Below are 22,012 nucleotides of genomic sequence, written 5' to 3' on the forward strand. Positions count from 1 at the left end.
ACAAGAATAACAGGATCCTCAACGGTATCCAAGGGACCATTGAAAGCTAATCTACCAGAGACAAGAAGTTTCATAACAAAAAGAATAGATTTTTTATTATGAGGACAGCAGAGACAGGAAGTTAGGGCTTTCTATTCTTCATTTCTCAATGTTTCTATCTCCTTTGTTTTAAACTACCGTACACCCACTTTTCTATTCTTTTGTTTTAAATTAAAAAATAAATGTTCTTTTCCCCTTCTTTTTTTAAAAAAAATCATAGAAATCTTTTTTGTATTAGGTAACTATGAAAGAAGATGAAGATGTAAGATGATATAACTGCCCCTGTTCTATATCCACTCTTGTACCCCTACTCATTTCTTATATATCTGTTATAAAATTATATGAAAAAATTAGCACAATTTAGAAAGGTGATGGGGAGTTAATCGTTTGTTTTTAGCACTGTTAAACTACTTCCAAGTGAAAAATGATTGCTGATCACTTACAGATGCCTCAACAGATCATGATATACACTCGGTTCACCCTATATTAAGGGATATGGCAATAGTCAGTAAACCAGCAGTAAGAACCATGCAACCCTCCTAGTGTAGTTGGAATACAAGTCTGAGTATTCCTTATTTGTGGTGGTTTTCATCCATTTCCATTCTCTGTGGGTTTTCATCAAATGCAACACAGAGCATTTATCTCATGGCAGGCAACATGTTGAAAAAGAGTCAAATCAATCTACATTTCCATTCATTTTGTGCATATGGTTTGGGCTAAAGGATTCACCGAATTCCGCCCTGTCCTCTACTACTTGTCAATACACCACTTTCCAAAATGTATGTGACACAGATTTCTGATCTCAGAAAAAAGCCACTGAAAAAACTTTATCTGTCTAAACTTCATGAAAACTGACACCTACAATCTGTATGATGAGTGCCATAAAATAATAACGGTTTATATAGTTTTAACAAATACTGAAATAAAGCAATTTTATGACTTTCGCAATTAGAGTACACCCTACCTTTCTTGCCTTTATAATGTACCTTTTTCTTTTTGACCAACTAAATTCAATAAATCTTCCAAGGAAATAAATTGTTCTTCAAAAGTATAATGGTCATTCAGTTCTTTACCATACCATTAACAGAAATGTTCAACATGCTGATATAACAGTAGATAAAAAATAAGGAAGTAGAAGTCATAAAATAGTTGTTCCTGGTAATATCAGACACTACTGCTGTGATTCAAAACCTTTTATTGTAGTGCTGATAATTAAATTATTTCACCAGTGAAATGTGGTGATTTTAAATTATTAAATTTCTCTCTTTTGAGTGTCCAGCATTGGTTATGTAACAATCTTGAACAAGCTGTGCATTCTTACGAAAATAATTTCAACTGGTTGCCATTTTGTATTTCAAATCAGATTCCAAAAACTTTGTTGAGTTTAAATATTAGCTTTCCCTAAAAATTCTGCCAAGTTGATTAAACAACAGAGCTGCAACAAGAACTTTTTGACAATAAAGAACTAACATCAGTTTTTCAAATAAAGCTTAAATACTATTGCATAGAAAGAGAATGATTTGGACTCTGGAAGTCAAAAACTACACAGCATTCAAGATAATCAATTTCTATTAGAAAAAGTATAGAAAATCTGTGCATTTTGCAATAGAAAATTCATGGAGTTACTGTAAGTCAAGAATTGACTTGAAGGCACATACACACAAACATAGAAAGGGAACCACATGAATGCCATCCACTGGGAACAGAAACTAAGTTATGCCAAACACTTCAAAAATGTGTAGAGAATAAATAAAGTAGCAAGACCTCTGCAGACCTCTTAATAAAGAGTAATTCATTCTCTCCCAGGATTTCTAAATATTACTTAGTGAAGTACTAATTCAACTTCCCATGCACTAATAGAAAGGTCGAAGTGATTCTCTTTACCAACCTGGATTTTAAAAACAAGAAATAGATTACCTGGTGGTACTTCTTCAGTATATTGTGCATTTCTGCTACATCTTCACTAGTTATAGTTTTGATGACATATCTTTTGTCGTAAGAGGTGTGGAATCGGGCCCCACTCCGTGCTTGAGAATCATTCGCAAGTGGGCAACTTCTTGTTAGAGAATTCTGTAACATAATTTTTTTTTAAAAAAGATCAGAGCAAAAGGTTATGGCAAGTAAAATACAAAAGTATCCAAATGGATTACAAAATTATCAGTCCATAACTGCAGCTTGGATTATAGCTCATGAATACTCTGAGGAAAGTTGGGGTAGAGGCAAATTAGTTTATCAGTATTGCGACACTCAGCAAATACAGCTATAATATTCCTTGAGGAACCAGAGCAATTATAATACGACAGCCCACTACAAAAGTACTAGCAGTAGATATAATTTGGGGTCATGCTGAGTGTTCAGAATAAATATTTACAATAAGAAGGGATGAAGGACAAGCATGTGGGATGAGATAATATAAAAGTTTCCAGAAAGTTCCAACATTTGCATCAATTTGCTGCTGCTTGTGGTCCTGAAAGGCTGTTATAATTTATTCATTTAGTGCCATTAATAGGAGTTGTAGTTCCACAAGGTCTTCCTTCAGCCTTCTCTGCCAAAAAGTTCTGATGCCTCACCAAATGTGATGACTCATGGGCCTTGTAGTCCTGCTTATGACACTGTAATGCCTGATGATGAAGAAAACTTGGGTTTTTTACCTTCCCAGTCTGAACTGGAATCTTCTCAGCCAGATCTTTCCCAGGCAGATCTGGGAACCTTGCACCTGCAAGAAAGTTGTGACCCAGAAGTATGTCAAACAAATCCGGAGCCCACTTCTCCTGTGTTCTCCCGCCATGAGTTTTGTAAACAACAGAGAGGTTTGGAAGCTGCTTCGCGCAGGAGTGCGAGGATAGCAGCCAAGAATTCAGCCAATTAAGTCTCCTTTTTCGTGAGAATCCTTAAGGAGTCAAACATCTGGTCTCAAAGATTAGCTTTCGTTTCTGGTTCCCAGAGAACTGCTTCGGCGGGAAAGTTAGACTCTATATAGGTGATTTACCCGCGAAGTAACTTCGCGGAGTCAATTCGTCAACCTCCGGAGCGAGTTGTGTCTGGACAGCGCGCTCCGTTTCAAGCCTCGCTCCTGCTCAAGCCTTGCCCTGCTTTCCAGCCTTCGCTCCTGTTTTTGCCCTTGTTTACCTACGGACCTTGCTTGTTTCCCAGGACTAAACATTGCCTTGCATCACGGATTTTACCAAGTTTTTCCACGGACCTTGTTCTTGTTCCTTGTTACCTTGTTCCACGTTTTAAGCCTTGTTTCAAGTATCAAGTTATTTCCTAGCCTTGCTCAAGTTTATGGACTAAAGGACCTTGTCATCTCCCCTCACTTTGCCTGGCAAAGTGAGTGTTTCGGTTATTGGATTACAACTTTGGACCTTAATATTTCATATTGGACATCGCTTTTTTGGGCTAATTTAGACCTTTCCTGAAAGGTCTGCTTTTGGACTATTTCATATACTTGCTTTTATTAACTTTATATATTCCTTCAATAAAGATATTAGTTAGATTCTGGCTTCTGTGTTTGGTTATTGGTGCCTTTGCAGCCTGGGTCCTGACAGTTTGACTCCGCCACCCATAAGCACCAATTAACCAAGGCCAGAATGTCGACCGGAGCCGCGCCGGCTGGGCAGCCGCTCAGCTACACCATCAGCAAAGATGAAGTGGATCGCATCCGTGACAGACTCAACGCGCAGGATGGAGAAATAAAAGGATTGAGGGAGCGCGGAGTCCGCCTCCCGGCCATGGCGTTGCCAACTAAGTTTTCTGGAGAAGCTTCCAAGGTCCAAGTTTTCCGCCGCCAGTGCCAGGCTTACCTAGAGGCCCGTGCCGCCGAGTTTCCCCAAGAAGACATCAAGGTGGCGTGGGTTTACAGCCTTCTAGACGGACCAGCGGCAAGCTGGGCGACGGCCCTATTCGATCAAGCCTCTTCCCACCTAAGAACAGCGCAACGCTTCTTGGATCACCTTAAGGAGACCTGGGGAATCGAGGACAATTTGGAGGCAGCCGGCCATAAACTCCGGCGCCTCTTTCAAGGAGACAGACCCATGTCTCAGTACATAGCTGAGTTCCGAGTGCTGGCCCACAGCACCGGCTGGAACGATGTAGCCCTCAGGGGGCAATTTCGGGAGGGTCTCAACATTGAAATGCTGGAAGAAATCTCCAAGGTGGACCCTCCCCAGTCCCTCGAAGCACTCATTGACCAATGTTTACGGGCTGAAGTCTTGATTGCCAACAGGAAACAATGGGTACGTGGTCAGAGCGGTAGAACTGGGGCAAAACCCCCCGCTCCCGCCAGCGTCCAGCCGCGTCCAGTGTGGAGACCCCCACCACCAACCCCATACCCCAGAGGGAGCGAGGAGGTGCCGATGCAGTTGGGCAACGTGCGACCCAGGTTAGATGCCGCCGAGAAGGCCCGTCGCCAACGCTTAAATCTCTGCTGGTATTGCGGAAATGGGGGCCACTTCGCCAGAGAGTGTCCAGCCAAAGGGAAGCCCGCCGCCCGTCTTGCGGCGGCGTCCTCCACGGAGACGAAGGCGTCTGAGGCGGCTGGCACACAGCCGGCGGGGGAAGCCAACGACCGGGCGTAGAGAGGCTCGCCAACCCGGTCAGAAAACCCATTCAAGAGCCGCCAACCGGGGTCCTGTTCCTTCTAGTGGTCACCTTATGGTCAGCAAAAAGGGGACCCGTCATGATCCACGCCATGATAGACTCCGGAGCCACCAACAACTTCATTGACAGAGAGTATGCCGACTCTCTGGGATTACAATATCATGACTTCAAGAATGCCCGTGTGGTGCAAGCCATAGACGGCCGCCCCCTCAAGACGGGGCCCGTAAGCCAGTGGTCAGAACCCACCAGGATGTGGATAAGGGAACATATGGAAGAGATTTCTTTCTTTGTTACCGAGGTTCCCCATTTCCCTGTGATTCTGGGAATCCCGTGGCTGACTCTCCACGACCCAAACATCTCCTGGTCCAACAGAGAACTGCAGTTTGCTTCAAAGTACTGCCAAAACCATTGCCTCGTAGCCAAGGTCTGCCATGCCACAGAGACCGAGCCCATCATCACCCTGCCCAAGAAGTACTCCGAGTATTGGGATGTATTCAATGAAAAAGAAGCCGAGAAATTACCCCCACATAGACCTTATGACTGTGCCATTGACTTGGTGGAGGGGGCCCCGATCCCGCGAGGGCACCTATACTCCCTGACTGAACCGGAGCAAGAAGCTCTCAGGGAATTCATAGAGACAAACCTTCGCAAGGGATTCATCAGGCCCTCTCAATCCCCAGCCGCCTCCCCAGTGATGTTTGTGAAGAAGAAGTCAGGGGAATTACGCTTGGTGGTGGACTACAGAGCATTGAACAATATCACCAAGCGGAACAGTTATCCCCTGCCCTTAATCTCGGATCTACTGGACCGACTTCGAGGAGCCAAGGTCTACACCAAGCTGGATCTTCGAGGGGCTTATAATCTAGTTCGCATCAGAGAAGGGGACGAGTGGAAGACTGCCTTTCAGACTAAATTCGGATTATTCGAGTCCCGAGTTATGAATTATGGATTATGCGGAGCCCCCGCAACGTTCCAGCATTTTGTCAATGATATTTTTCAGGACTATCTAGATCGGTTCTTGATAATCTACCTGGACGATTTTTTGGTGTTTTCTAGATCACAATCAGAACATGAGAACCACGTCAAAATGGTGTTACAACGTTTGCGAGATCATGGACTTTATGCCAAGTTGGAAAAATGCGCTTTCGATCTACAAGAGGTAGATTTCCTTGGTTACCGTATCTCGCCTCTAGGGCTCTCCATGGATCCAGCCAAGGTTTCAACAGTATTGGAATGGCGGGCGCCAACTAACAAGAAAGAGGTGCAGCGTTTCTTGGGGTTCGCGAACTATTACCGCAAGTTCATTCCAGATTTTGCCCGCTGGTCTGACCCAATCACTAGCTGCATCCGTGGAAAACAGCCCTTCCGCTGGACTGATCAAGCAGAGAAAGGGTTTCAGCAACTAAAGAAATTATTCACGTCCCAGCCAATTCTACAGCACCCAGATCCTGGAACCCCTTTTGTTGTGCAAGCGGACGCCTCGGATGTGGCAATTGGGGCTGTACTCTTACAACCGGTGGGAGACCACCTTCATCCCTGTGCCTTTTACTCCCGTCAACTAACCACACCAGAGAGAAATTACACCATTTGGGAAAAGGAACTACTGGCCATAAAGGCAGCCTTTGAAACTTGGAGACATTGGCTAGAAGGGGCCAAATTTCCCATTGAAGTCCACACTGATCATCGAAATCTAGAACATCTAAGAACTGCCCGCAAACTAAATCAGAGGCAGCAACGTTGGGCTTTATTCTTTGAACGTTTCAACTTCCAGATCCATTATGTGACCCCAGCCCAAACCAAGCAAGCAGACGCCCTGTCACGTAAACCGGAATACGCTGCAGGACGCAAGGAGACCTTTGAATCCCAACTACTACAACCCGAGAACTTTGCCACGCTCACAGTGGGGAACACCAAATCCACTCCCATTGGTTCAACTTCCTCTACTCCAGGACCCATCTGTGCTCAAGAAATCAGGGCTAGTCAGCAAGCAGATACCTGGGCGCAGGACCAACTTCGTCAAGGTCTGCATTTTCCCTTTTCGCTTAAAGATGGACTGCTTTGCTATAGAAATCATGTTTATATCCCACCCGGACCGGGCAGGGAAAAAGCGCTTCGTCTGTGTCATGACTGCAAACCAGCAGGGCATTTCGGACTATTTAAAACCATGCATCTGATCCTAAGGGATTTTTGGTGGCCCAAGATCCGCAAGGATGTGGAAAAATATGTCAACACCTGCCCAGTATGCCAGCGCTCCAAGATAAGAAGGGAGAAACCCTCAGGGCTTCTACATCCCCTTCCTACCCCATCTCGCCCATGGGAAATAATTTCTGCGGATTTCATCACTGACCTACCACCTTCCTGTGGATTCACCACGATCCTAGTGGTGGTGGACCTTTTCACCAAGTTAGCCCATTTCATACCCTGTGAAGGTCTCCCCACGGCCAAAGAGACTGCAGATCTATTCCTTCAACATGTTTTTAGACTACATGGATTGCCCAAGAGTTTAGTCTCAGACCGTGGATCTCAATTCACCTCTCGTTTTTGGAAGGCACTACAAAAACTATTGGGCATAGACTCTCGCTTATCTTCAGCTCATCATCCTCAAACAGATGGGCAAACGGAGCGCACCAATGCCACCTTGGAGCAGTATCTTCGCTGTTATGTAAACTACCAACAGGACAATTGGGCTTCTCTGTTACCACTGTCAGAGTTTGCTTATAACAATGGAGTTCAAGCTTCTACAAAAGAAACGCCGTTCTTTGCAAACTACGGCTTCCACCCACGTTTCTTTCCCCCTGTCATTGAAACTTCAGAAGTTCCCGCAGCAGAGGATTGGCTGCAGGAACTCACAGCGGTACAACAACTTTTGCTCCAGCAACTGGATCAAGCCAAGGAGGACTATAAACGCCACGCTGACAAACATCGCCAGCCGGGCCCCGAAATCAAGGTAGGAGATCGGGTTTTCCTGTCCACTCGCTTTCTGCCCTCCCACCGCCCTTGCCGGAAGTTAGATGCCCGTTTCATTGGCCCTTATCCAGTGGTGGCGCAATTAAACCCCGTGACTTTCAAACTCCAACTTCCGCGTTCAATGCGCATCCACCCAGTGTTTCACCGTTCCCTGCTCCTTCCGGCGGATGGTGTGCGTCCTGATACAGACCAACCGGCTCCCCCTCCTGTTTTGATGAATGGGGAGGAGGAGTTCGAGGTTGAGGACATTTTAGATTCTCGCTTTCACCGCCGCCGCCTGCAATATCTCATTGACTGGGTGGGTTTTGGCCCTGAGGAGCGCTCTTGGGAAGACGCCTCCACAGTTCACGCTCCTGATCTAACCCGTCGCTTTCATCAGACCTATCCCACCAAACCGCGGCCTCGCGCTTCGGGGAGAGAGTCCCAGTTTGGGAGGGGCCCTGAGGAGGGGGATAGTGTGATGACTCATGGGCCTTGTAGTCCTGCTTATGACACTGTAATGCCTGATGATGAAGAAAACTTGGGTTTTTTACCTTCCCAGTCTGAACTGGAATCTTCTCAGCCAGATCTTTCCCAGGCAGATCTGGGAACCTTGCACCTGCAAGAAAGTTGTGACCCAGAAGTATGTCAAACAAATCCGGAGCCCACTTCTCCTGTGTTCTCCCGCCATGAGTTTTGTAAACAACAGAGAGGTTTGGAAGCTGCTTCGCGCAGGAGTGCGAGGATAGCAGCCAAGAATTCAGCCAATTAAGTCTCCTTTTTCGTGAGAATCCTTAAGGAGTCAAACATCTGGTCTCAAAGATTAGCTTTCGTTTCTGGTTCCCAGAGAACTGCTTCGGCGGGAAAGTTAGACTCTATATAGGTGATTTACCCGCGAAGTAACTTCGCGGAGTCAATTCGTCAACCTCCGGAGCGAGTTGTGTCTGGACAGCGCGCTCCGTTTCAAGCCTCGCTCCTGCTCAAGCCTTGCCCTGCTTTCCAGCCTTCGCTCCTGTTTTTGCCCTTGTTTACCTACGGACCTTGCTTGTTTCCCAGGACTAAACATTGCCTTGCATCACGGATTTTACCAAGTTTTTCCACGGACCTTGTTCTTGTTCCTTGTTACCTTGTTCCACGTTTTAAGCCTTGTTTCAAGTATCAAGTTATTTCCTAGCCTTGCTCAAGTTTATGGACTAAAGGACCTTGTCATCTCCCCTCACTTTGCCTGGCAAAGTGAGTGTTTCGGTTATTGGATTACAACTTTGGACCTTAATATTTCATATTGGACATCGCTTTTTTGGGCTAATTTAGACCTTTCCTGAAAGGTCTGCTTTTGGACTATTTCATATACTTGCTTTTATTAACTTTATATATTCCTTCAATAAAGATATTAGTTAGATTCTGGCTTCTGTGTTTGGTTATTGGTGCCTTTGCAGCCTGGGTCCTGACACCAAACGACATCTCCCATGATTCCACAGCATTAAGCCATGGCAGTTAAAGTAGTGTCAAGCTGCATTAATTCTACAGTGTAGATGCAGCTCACATTGACAATCAAGTTTGGTTACATGAAAATGCAATTACTCTAAGACAGGAAGGCCAGGCAATGGGTGGGCAGTGTCTTGGCATTTCATTGTGCATCAGGATTTTTTACTTTCTCCTCTTTTTGGGTACTCCAAGGCATTGCTAAGTAGACTATTTTGGGTGCAGAACACTGGTAAATGCATTTTTGGTCAACTGCAGTTTAGAACTGGCCTGCCTGCCTGAACATGACCTATATACGAGGGCTATCCAGAAAATAGATTACATTTTGGAATTAAAAATGAACAAAGTATTGGAGAAAACATTTACCATATGCAGTTGAAAGCCACACTCAAATACCACATCTCACGTAGTTCCCATTCAAATCTAGGCACTTATAGCGATAAATGAGCTTGAAAACTCGTTCCCCACTAAATTATGCAGCCTCCGTTGTCAACCACTTGTTTCCAACAATGGGGGTGTGGCTGGCAACGCAGTGGTTTGGCGACGCTGTGAAGCTGCGGGAAGGGGGAAGGGTTGACGACGGAGGCGGCAGAATTTAGTGGGGAAGGAGTTTCCAAGCTCATTTATCGCTATGATAAGTACCTAGATTTGAATGGCGACTACGTGAGATGTGATATTTGGGTGTGGCTTTCAACTGCATATGGTAAATGTTTTCTCCTATACTTTGTTCATTTTTAATTCCAAAATGTAATCTACTTTCTGGATAACCCTCGTACTAAAGATTTTTTGAAATAAAAGTGTTTTTCTTGAATCTTTTTTTCAAATCAATACTACATATACTGATTGCTACAGTAATTAATGTATCTCTATGTTGATTTTCAGAATTAAAAAATACCAATTGGATTTTGAAAGTTTGCCAATACATAGAAAGGTAACTCTTTTGTCATATATAATGCAAGCTGAAATGTAATATAAAGGAAAAATGCAAGCGTGTGACGAACAATTGTGCTATCTTTCCACAAGATAGCCATTTTCATATAAATACAATATAAGTTTAGGCTTAGTAATTTAATACTGAGCATCTTCAAATGATGCTAGTCTCAGCAAGTGCCTCATTTTAGTATATTTTAAGACACAGGATTACAGTAGCAACACAGTGAAATGAGTTTTATTTTTTAGATACAGCACTTTGTCCAAGATCAAGTGTCATTCTGAAAGAATGAGGACGTGTTCAAAAAAGCACTTTGTTCCATCACAACATGGTGCCAAGAATGTAAACTCAAGCTTCTTAATTGAATCTTTATTTACATGCAGGTCTTTCCAGTGGTGTCGCTATCTTCATTAAATGTACAAAATGTACTAAAATTGCAATTCCAAAAAGGAATCAGGATGACTCAAGTAAGCAGTGCTAAAAATAAAATAGATGGCCTTGCTGTGAAGTATATGTAGATCTATATTTGCCTGCAATTACTTGTGTATAAGTTGACCCCATGTATAACTCAAAGGCAGGTTTTGGGGCCAAAATTATGGATTGTGATATGACCCATGGATAAGTCGAGCGTAATTCTGCACAGTGGGAAAAGTACTAATGCTACTTCACTGGGCATGGGCAGCAGTATGGTGAAACTTAATGAAAGGCACTAGCCCTCGATACCTCTAAGAAAGTCATCTGTATTTATTTTCAAAAGTAATTTATAGTAATTAAAGTATATTAATATAATAACTAAGCGGCGGGGGGGGGGGGTGAGTTCACCAAAAAGGGAAGGGCAAGGCAGCCCCCTCTGCAGTCTAAACATTGGAGGTCTTTTCAGGGGAAAACTCTGCAATGAAACTGCATATTGATATGGATTGTGGTCATAGGGCCTTCCATTTAATTTTAAACACACATCTACCTGCCCCTCATCACCACTAACCCATCCAATAGCTGCCTTCTTAGCAACCTTTGGATGAAAATGTCATGATGTCTCTGCATAGGTCAACAAAAGGATTGCCTATGTGCACTGAGAGCAGTCAGCAAGAGCCTTTGTTGAAGGTCATGAAATTCAAGCTAACCTTTTAACACTCACAACTTCAATCAAACTGAGTGTGCATCCACTCTTGGCACTAGTGACAGTGACTACACTGTGTAGCTCGGTGAAGCCCCCAAACCCCAAGAGAGCTCAGCAGTTTCATGTAATGTGACTATCACAATGTTCCTAAGACTTATCCTAGCTCCCACATTTCTTTCTATGAAGTTTCCCTGATTTTCACTTTTTAATTTGGAACTAAGCAATACAACTAAAACATTATCTCAGACTCTGAGGCATCTACTAAAATGAACGCTCACTGATGCTACTTTCTGTTTCTGCTGACTCCATTCCATATTGGACTTTTGACTTGAAAATTTCTATCTGACCTACAACAACAATGACAACAACAAAGCTACTGAATGTTGAGGTGTCTAGCGCAATATTCCAGTGAATTAAAGCAGACATTGCCTCTTATTATAGTCTTACATTCCCTCCGAAGAACTAAAGGGAGTTCAATAAAGCTTTAAGGATTTCCTCATCCTTATCTAAAAAACAATTATAGAAGGTAAGTTAGACTGAAAAATAATAACTAGCCCAAAGGCACAGAATGGACTTCATGGCCATTTGGTTATTTGACTCTTACTCTTTCAAGTGACCAAGAGCAAGAGGCATCAAATGCAAAAATCAAAATGACAAACAAAGCAAGGAGCTGAGGTAGAAAAGGAAAATTCAAATGTATTAATCTTAATTGTCTTTTTATAGAGAAGGGGAAAATAATAAAATTTAAAATAAAATAATTTAATGTGTAAACATCACTGACAGGAGAAAATCTTGTTGTTTCCCTCAACATAGTGATTATTTAAGAGATATGGGATTCCTCCCAACATGGAAGTGTAATAACTATATCTTTTGCTGTCGAAACATTTGCTCAATGAAAATTTCAAGGTACAGCAAGATAGGGAAAGAAGAGCAGTCACATCCTTCCGCTTTGAAGTTTATCTGCACTAGGGGTGTTTAGGGATTACTGACAAACTCCAAGAGGGAAGGAAGGATTTAAAGGTCAATTTAATTAGCCTGTACTAATCTCCAATCTTTTATGCCACTCACTGGCATATTAATATCATTAAATTATAATAAGTTGTTCTCACAACTAAATATTACTTATGCAGGCACACAATCTATTTAATAGTATTCATATTTCAGGTATTCTGTTTACATTGAAAACAAGTGTACAGTAAAACTGTTAAAGAAACACATCATTAGAAAGCATGGAGGTACATAACACTAAAGGCCAGAATCAATTTTCTCTATTTTAGTGATTTTTGTATTTATGTTTTTAAAAAATTACATTAGGATATTGATGAGTTTATCTTTAGACCAGAAAATAACAATAGCGGACAAAGCACTTATAAAAATTGTAATAAACTTACATAATTCACACATTTTCTTTATGTGCTCCTAATATACAATCAGCCGTGATCTTAAAAGTTTTGCATCCAAATGTTAGTGTTCTACTCTCAATTGCAAAATTAAGGAATGTCATAGAAGTTAAGAAATATTTTTTTTGCATTTGGAACATTAACAACAATGCTAGAAGAAATCAGATTAGTGCCTGTTTGCTTTCACAGCAGCAGAATCAAAATGCAGAACAGCAGTTTATCCCACTTCTCTTTCAAAATATGTGGGGAATGTGGCCTTTTTAGCTCCTTCCTCCCATGAACAAATATGCTAATTAAGAATGAAACAATACCAGAAGTGGGATTGAACTCTTGATTGTAGGATACAAGCAATATGGTCCCTAAATGAAATTGTCAGCCACTCATCCCCCCCCCCCTTGCAAAGTTCAACTGCTTCACTATAGCTTAAAACTGAGACTGTGCTTTGTTCAAGTGGAGGTGTTTTACCAGTTCTTTGTAAACATACTGATTAAACCCAGTGAGCCTTTTCCCCTGATAAAGGTCAAAGTCATCTGCTAATGAATGTCCTACTTTAATGACAGTGGTCTGACAGCTATTGATTCAGTCTCTCAGTAGAGTCAAAAGCATTAACAAGCACAATCCAAATCAAGACTATTTAGCTTTTTTAGTTAGTGTAAACTTTCTAATAATTAACACTTTGCAACGCCTTTAAAGTAATTTATGCAACAAAAATCTTTATTGGAAGATGAACTACTGAGATTGAAAAAAATTGTTGCTAGCATTCTAAAGGGGAGGCGTGTTAATCTGGGTCTCATCCATTTGGAATAACAGGAATTAGATGCCTCTGTTCTTAAATTAAGATTCAGCACAAAGGTTGATAGGATTTTAACTACTACACAGAAAATTTAAATTGGGAGACCCTAATAATTAATGTATTTGCTTATATAATTCACTAATGTATCTGCTCATGCATGTTAGCTGCAAAATGTGCTTATGAACTTCAAAACGGCAAATCTGTGATAAAAAAAAACTATTTCAGTTTGAATGCAATCTCCACAATTTATCAACTGTAAACTAATTCTGGAAGTTCATGTTGTGAACTTGTCTAGCCACTGGAACAACTTATCAGAGACATCTACTGTAGATTCCAAGCACAAAGACATTTGGGGAAACAGTTGTTTTAATTACACTGACATGGCCTATTAAACAAACTGGGAAGTATGCCATTTTGCCTCTGCTGGTCCTGCATTGTTCGGTTATAATAGCATAGCTGAGAATTAATTCTGGTTGGTATTCCCGAGGCACATGTTCCAAGTATTCAAAACCAGAGTTAGAAAATATGGCTTTGAGCAATGTACCCACTCACCACTCACATACTAGTTTAATACCTAGCATTTCCAGCTAAAAGAACCAGATAGCAGGTGCTATTTCCTCTGCATGAGGCCCTGAACAGCTGCCAATCAGAACAGACAATACTGGGTTAGATGGATCAATAGTCTGACACAGTATAAAACCATGTTTATGTATTCTAAGAATTACATCCATCTGACTGTTACAGAAGAGGAAGCCAGGTCTTTTGTGTATAACAGAAGCCAGATTTGCATATCAATTGTCTGTAAACTGTTAAATCTATCTCAAGAGTCTCTCAATGATCTAGAAATATATTTTTGTACATTTGTTTAAACAAACATGTACTGTCAAGGACAGAACGCCACAAGATTCAAAGTAACAGAGTTTATTAGATTACAGAACTCAAAAATGCCCGTAAAACACAAGGGCCAGGCAGTTTTTGCCTTTAGGAGCAAAAAGGGGCAAAAGTAAATGTTCAAAAGATAAACCGGATTAAACCGGAGTTTAATCCGGGTAAAAAACAAACTGCTTGCTTCAGCCTGGGTATAAACGAAACGAAAGCCAAGGAACAAAAGATACAAAGAATGCAACTAATTGGCAGCAGATTCCTCTCTGCTGCCAACACTGTGCTTAGAGTAACTTGCGTCGCTCCCCCACACACACAGCAGACAGGATCTCCAACACGAGTAAATCAGCCAAGGATTGTAGCAGTTGAGTAGACCAGTTCCGTTCCGTAGATCAAAGCCAGAAGCAGACGTTTGTAGTTTTTCCAAGTCCAAGAAGGGGGGAAGACAAGCCGTGGTCAGTTCAGTCCGAGTTCTCAAAGCAGGAGATGGCGTCCGTCAAGAAGACGACGGAGGGTCAAGCTAATAAGAGTAAGCACAGGTTTGCACAAACAAATGCCCACACAATCCCTCCCGCCGTCTGACCCTGGATTCCAATCAACTTACGTCACAGCACAGGAAAGCACACAAGTCTTCAGGGAAGCGTCCCACACACACACGGATCCCAAGCGTTTGCCCAGATTACCTTGCCCAACGCAATTTGCAATTGCTCCCAAGCCCCATTTTATGCCAGTTACAAATCTTCATCACTGTCAGCTGTCCTCCTTAACCCGGGCGTTTCCTCATCACTTTCCTCGTCAGAGCTGGAACACCTCTGACTACGCCCAACAGCATCTCCAGCTGTGGATCCCGTCCCATCCCTCCAGCTAAACCATGGGTCTAATCCTGAAGGTCCCCATTCATCTTCTGTCCCATCATGGCCAGTGGCACCCACTTCCTCCCTTACCCGAGTCCAATCCATCTCATCCTCCTCTGAGCTAACCAGCCCCTCCTCCATTCTCTCCGTAAACCCTTCGAAAGACTCCTCGTCAGATGGTGCTGCAAATATGTCTCGCAGTCTTTTTCTCTCTCGCTCCTCGAGAGTATCTGACTCTCGAGGAGTCTTACGCCCACGTCTGTCAGTAACAGAGCCATGAGGCTCAATCATAACACTATCCCCTCTCACAAAGGCCTCCTCCCCCGATGGCGGAGAAGTGGCAGTGATACCCTCCGCTATAGCACCACGACGACTAGAGGTATCAAGTTTCAACAGCGAACGATGAAAGACTGGATGGACCTTTAAACTAGACGGTAAACGCAAACGAAACGCAACAGAAGAAATCTTTTTAACGATAGGAAAGGGACCCAAATACCGAGGCGCAAACTTTCCCCCAGCCTGTTTAATATGTTTGGAAGATAACCACACCAAATCCCCTTCTTCCAACTCCTCCCCTGCCTGCCTGTGGCGGTCAGCCTGAGTCTTCTGCGTTGCCTTAGCTTCCAACAGTAAGCGACGGGCAACATCATGCAATGCAGCCATTTCCGAAGAGCGGTACACAGGGTCCGAAGAGACCACATTGGTCGACGGCGCCACACCTCCCCGTGGGTGAAAACCATAAGTTAGCTCAAATGGCGTATGCTGACTAGACGTGTGCACCGCATTGTTGTAAGCAAATTCCGCCACCGGTAACCACTTTACCCAAGCCGTGGGTTGATCTAAACAAAAACAACGCAGATACTGCTCTAAGAGCCCATTAACCCGTTCCGACTGTCCATCCGTTTGCGGATGGAAAGCTGAAGACACGTTTAACTTAGTCCCCAAACACTCATGGAAGTGTTTCCAAAAGCGTGACACAAATTGCGGAGCCCTATCTGAAATAATCACCTCGGGTGCTCCGTGCAAACGATAGATGTGCTTTGTAAATAGTAAGGCCAACGTAGGGGCCGCCGGAATGGTTGAACAAGGAATAAAATGAGCCAGTTTACTAAATAAATCCACCACCACCCAAATACAAGTATAACCCCCAGACTTAGGCAAATCTGAAATAAAATCCATGGAAATGATTTGCCATGGCCTCTCCGGAACAGGTAAAGACGATAACAACCCTCTAGGGCGCCCAACAGGCGTCTTACTCTGCTGACAAACGGCGCAGCTGTCACAAAAGCGCAGAATGTCTTGCCGCATCTTTGGCCACCAGTAGCTCCTGGTGATAAGCTGTACGGTCTTGAACCTGCCAAAGTGCCCAGCCATGGGTTCGTCATGGTGGGCTCTAATCACCTCCAACCTGAGGGTCCCTACTGGTACGTAAACCTGCCCCCTACGCACCAATACCCCGTCTTGATCCTGGAGATGTGGCAGTATGGTACGGTTACCTGCAGAGAGCAGCATCAGTTGCTCCTGAGTCCACACATCATCCTTCTGAGCCTCAAGGATCTGGTCATGTAACCCAAGCTCATTATCTACAACACACAGAGAGGCAGTAGGCAAGATGGTCTGACATACTACCTGCTCATTGGTCTTAAATTCCGGCTTGCGGGATAAAGCATCGGCCCGCAAGTTTGCCTTCCCCTCCACGAACTGCACCTTGAAGTTAAACCTGGAGAAAAACAAAGCCCAGCGGATTTGACGTTGGTTTAACTTCTTTGCTGTTTGCAAGTGCTCTAAGTTCTTGTGATCAGATCTGACCACGATCTGGTGCCGTGCCCCTTCAAGCCAGTGCCGCCACACCTCAAACGCCACCTTAATCGCCAACAACTCCTTCTCCCATATGGTATAGTTCTGCTCGAAGGGTGTTAGTTGCCGCGAGTAAAATCCACAGGGACGCAAGGTCCCTGAGGAATCCTTCTGAGACAATACAGCCCCCAACGCGTAGCTAGAAGCGTCCGCTTCTACCACGAACGGTCTGTCAACATCAGGATGGGTTAGTATGTTGTCCGATTGAAAACTAGACTTTAGTTGTAGAAACGCCTCGTGAGCTTCCCGCCCCCACACAAATGGCTGTTTCTTGCGCAGAAGCTGCGTCAAAGGTACCGTGAGCTTTGCAAAATTCGGAATAAACTCCCGGTAGTAATTAGCGAAACCCAAGAACCTTTGTACATCCTTCTTAGTCTTCAGCTCCTGCCATGAGTTGACGGCGTCAACCTTATGTGGGTCCATTTTAAGTTCCCTACCTGACACTACATGACCTAGGAACTCCACTTCAGGCACATGAAAGACGCACTTGGAAGCCTTGGCGAAAAGCCCATTAGCCCGCAGTCGGTGCAGAACCTGCTTGACATGTTGACGATGTTCTTTCTCGTCCTTAGAAAAAATCAAGATATCATCCAAATAAATCACTAAAAATTGGTCAATTAGGTCCCTGAACACATCGTTCATGAACCTCTGGAATACCGCAGGAGCATTACAAAGCCCAAAAGGCATGACTCGGAACTCGTGGCATCCGAAACACGTGTTAAATGCCGTCTTCCATTCATCCCCTTCCCGTATACGGATTAAGTTATAGGCCCCCCGCAGGTCAAGTTTGGTAAAGACCTTAGCCCCTTGCACCCTTGATAACAGTTCCGAGATTAAAGGGAGCGGGTACCTATCCCGAATGGTGTATTTGTTTAGGATCCGATAGTCACAGACCAGCCTAAGTTCCCCAGTCTTTTTGGCTACAAAGAATACTGGTGCCGCAGTTGGAGAACTAGATGGGCGAATAAACCCCTTGGCTAAATTTTCATCTAGAAACTCCCGCAAAGCTTGCCTTTCCGGTACAGTCAAGGCATACAGCCTCCCTGCTGGCAGTTTCGCACCTTCTGCCAACTTGATGGCGCAATCATATGGCCTGTGCGGTGGTAATTTGTCCGCTTCTCTTTTACAAAATACATCAGAGAACTCCCCATACTCAGCAGGCACTCCCTCCATATCAGAATGAGTAACATTTAGAGTGCAACAATCCTGCCTCTTTAAGATCACTTTACGTGTTGCCCAATCTACTTGTGGGTTTACTACAGCTAGCCAATCCATCCCCAGGATCACGTCATATCTAGGCAAGCTTGTAATATCCCACACAAACGTTCCCGTTACTCCCTGCACCTCCCACGTTACTGCTGAGGTTTCATGGTTAACCACCCCAGTCTCCAGCAGTCTCCCATCTGCTCCTTCCACCCACACGTCGCATGCCTTGCGCACTCTAGGAATGCCATGCTTCTTAGCAAACTCAATATCTACATAGGAGACCGTAGCCCCTGAGTCCAGCAGTGCCAAAGTAGAAACAAGTTCCCTTCCTCCAACAGATAATGTAATGGGTACGAAAACATGCTTCCTCCCCTCAGTTGACTGCTTGAGGAGCCCTAGTGCGTTGGACTCACGTCGCACTAGGGCTGGCCTTTTCCCGAAAGCTGGGAAGGTTTCACATTACAATTTTTGGCAAAATGCCCAGCATTCCCACAGTACAAACACAAGCCCAGCTGCCTCCTACGGCTCTTTTCCTCTGTAGACAGCTTTTTAAAGACCCCAAGCTCCATGGGCTCTTCCCCCATCACCACAGGTGCCCTGGTTACATGCATGGGTGGCGCACACATTGCTTTTGAGTGTTTACGAGCCTCGAACCTTGCGTCTAAACGCAGCACCTTAGCTACTAAGGCGTCCCAGCTTTCAGCCGGCTCCAAGCGTGCTAATTCATCCTGGAGCATATCACTTAACCCGGCAGTAAATAAAAGCATGAATGCATTTTCCCCCCAATCCAGCTGGTGGCGATACAGGTTAAACTTATTTAAGTAATCCAAAACAGTCCCCTTTCCCTGTTTCAACCGATACAGAGCCCACCCAGCGTTCTCCGTGCGGAGAGGATCCCCAAAAGTATCAGTTAACAACTTTTTGAAATTATTCAAATTGTCCTTGACTGGGTCATTTCCCAAAATTAAATTAGTGGCCCATTGTCCTGCGGGACCGGTCAACAAACTCAAAATAAAGGCCACCTTGCTAGTGTCTGTAGGAAAAGCATGAGCACTGAGCTGAGAAAAATAAAGCTCCACTTGTGCCAAAAAGGTTGGCAACTTGCACCTGGTTCCGTCAAAGCGTTCAGGAGTCAAAACATGTCCTTTCACAGCCTGAGCTGTTTGGCTAACGGTAAAAGCCGTTTGCAATTGGTCTACTTTGGCCCTTAACTCATCCATCGTCTTCCTGACGGGTTTATTGCTGCAATAAACTTTTTATGGGCGTTGGGCAATCTGTCAAGGACAGAACGCCACAAGATTCAAAGTAACAGAGTTTATTAGATTACAGAACTCAAAAATGCCCGTAAAACACAAGGGCCAGGCAGTTTTTGCCTTTAGGAGCAAAAAGGGGCAAAAGTAAATGTTCAAAAGATAAACCGGATTAAACCGGAGTTTAATCCGGGTAAAAAACAAACTGCTTGCTTCAGCCTGGGTATAAACGAAACGAAAGCCAAGGAACAAAAGATACAAAGAATGCAACTAATTGGCAGCAGATTCCTCTCTGCTGCCAACACTGTGCTTAGAGTAACTTGCGTCGCTCCCCCACACACACAGCAGACAGGATCTCCAACACGAGTAAATCAGCCAAGGATTGTAGCAGTTGAGTAGACCAGTTCCGTTCCGTAGATCAAAGCCAGAAGCAGACGTTTGTAGTTTTTCCAAGTCCAAGAAGGGGGGAAGACAAGCCGTGGTCAGTTCAGTCCGAGTTCTCAAAGCAGGAGATGGCGTCCGTCAAGAAGACGACGGAGGGTCAAGCTAATAAGAGTAAGCACAGGTTTGCACAAACAAATGCCCACACAATCCCTCCCGCCGTCTGACCCTGGATTCCAATCAACTTACGTCACAGCACAGGAAAGCACACAAGTCTTCAGGGAAGCGTCCCACACACACACGGATCCCAAGCGTTTGCCCAGATTACCTTGCCCAACGCAATTTGCAATTGCTCCCAAGCCCCATTTTATGCCAGTTACAAATCTTCATCACTGTCAGCTGTCCTCCTTAACCCGGGCGTTTCCTCATCACTTTCCTCGTCAGAGCTGGAACACCTCTGACTACGCCCAACAGCATCTCCAGCTGTGGATCCCGTCCCATCCCTCCAGCTAAACCATGGGTCTAATCCTGAAGGTCCCCATTCATCTTCTGTCCCATCATGGCCAGTGGCACCCACTTCCTCCCTTACCCGAGTCCAATCCATCTCATCCTCCTCTGAGCTAACCAGCCCCTCCTCCATTCTCTCCGTAAACCCTTCGAAAGACTCCTCGTCAGATGGTGCTGCAAATATGTCTCGCAGTCTTTTTCTCTCTCGCTCCTCGAGAGTATCTGACTCTCGAGGAGTCTTACGCCCACGTCTGTCAGTAACAGAGCCATGAGGCTCAATCATAACATGTACTGAGTGCTTTAAATATAAAAAAGAGTGGCAGCCTGCCTGAAGTACATGTAACAATCTAATAAATCAAGGTTAACAATATATTTGACAGATGAGAGCAAATCAAAGCCAGGCTTGAACTGCAGAAGGGAAAAAATGCAGCAAACCAATTTACATCCACATTTGTATGCACCTGCTTTTTCAATATGTAAAGGTATTATGACCAACATACGTATATACTCACACCCTATTTCAATTATTTTCTATGGTAAAATTTCAAAACAGCAGTGGTGCAACTTAGATGAACTTAAAATAAAGGGAAGTAATGGCTACCAACAGTAATTTCAGAAGAAGGTACAAAGCGGAAGCAGCAGAGATGGCTTCCTCTGTGGGGAAAACTAAACCACACAAAGCAGAAAATGCACATTTTTCAAAAATAAAAGGTCTCCATCTCAGATTCTTAAAACTTAATAAGAGGTTTCTAGACCAAAAGTTCATTTGTATTTAGGTGAAAATGAACCTAAAAGACAACCTAAACACTACTAACCTATTCTACTCTCTCAGCACTATCTTGAGATGAAGCACCAAAGAGCCACCGCCATTTTCCCACCCAGCCATTTGATAGGGTGAGAAGCAGAACTGCCACAGAAGGAAGAGGGTTTGTTACTTCTTTTAGGTCTTCCTGAGGTAGACTACGCTCTCACCTTTCACCACTCTACTCAGAGAAGGGAATTGTACCTTTTAAGTAAGAGTTAAGGTACATCACTTATATTGACCTATGGATAATCTGACCCCAGGTTTTTGGATTGATTTCCATCTATTTGCAGCAGGGACACTGCAAGGCACTAAAAGATGTTGTGGTCCTGGTCCACAGAACACAAATCCAAATGAAATGTACATATAATAGATGCTTAGATATTAACATTGGAGCAGAGGCCAGTAACGAAGTGTTCATCTACTCTGAGTGGGATTACACTGGATCAGTTTGACTTGGTGAGTATTGTTGATGTGGACAAGCTGTTTGGGCAAGTAAGGAAGACAACTTACTTTCTTGATCCCTATCCATCTTGGCTGGTCATCCACGGAGGAGATGCAATTCAATCTCAAATACAACAAATTATTAATGCATCTCTCAAGGAGGGAAACTTTTATACAGCTGTGTGGAAGGGGCTCCAGATTAGCAAGACAGAAAATCCCACAGTATCTGCTTTGACCTGAGTTATCTCAGTCCACACTGCCATATATTCCAGTTCAAAGCAGATATTGTGGGTTTTTCAGCCTTGATATTTTGGGTTATATGGCTATGTGGAAGGGCCCAAAGTCTACACTGCCATACAACCCAGTTCAAGCAGAGAATGTGGGATTTTATTCAGCTGTGTGGAAGGGGCCTCAAAGCGGCTCACAATCAAAAACATGACAACTTAAAATCTTCTTATATAAATACAAATGTAATTTCTTTGTTCAAAATCTCCAATATCTCAAAATTCTTCACAGATCACT

The 22,012-nt window shown here is 43.9% G+C and overlaps 1 protein-coding gene across 1 annotated transcript in view; it reads right to left on the minus strand.

Annotated features, from left to right (window-relative positions):
* pip4k2a (phosphatidylinositol-5-phosphate 4-kinase type 2 alpha) overlaps positions 1 to 22,012 on the minus strand; it is an 81,095-nt gene that overhangs the window by 25,413 nt on the left and 33,670 nt on the right. The window contains exon 4 of the mRNA XM_003222159.3: positions 1,957 to 2,109. Within this exon, the coding sequence (XP_003222207.1) occupies positions 1,957 to 2,109 (153 nt within the window). The remainder of the gene's footprint in view (positions 1 to 1,956; positions 2,110 to 22,012) is intronic.

The sequence above is a fragment of the Anolis carolinensis genome, chromosome 6 (assembly GCF_035594765.1).
Source record: "Anolis carolinensis isolate JA03-04 chromosome 6, rAnoCar3.1.pri, whole genome shotgun sequence".
Classification (NCBI taxonomy): Eukaryota; Metazoa; Chordata; class Lepidosauria; order Squamata; family Dactyloidae; genus Anolis; species Anolis carolinensis.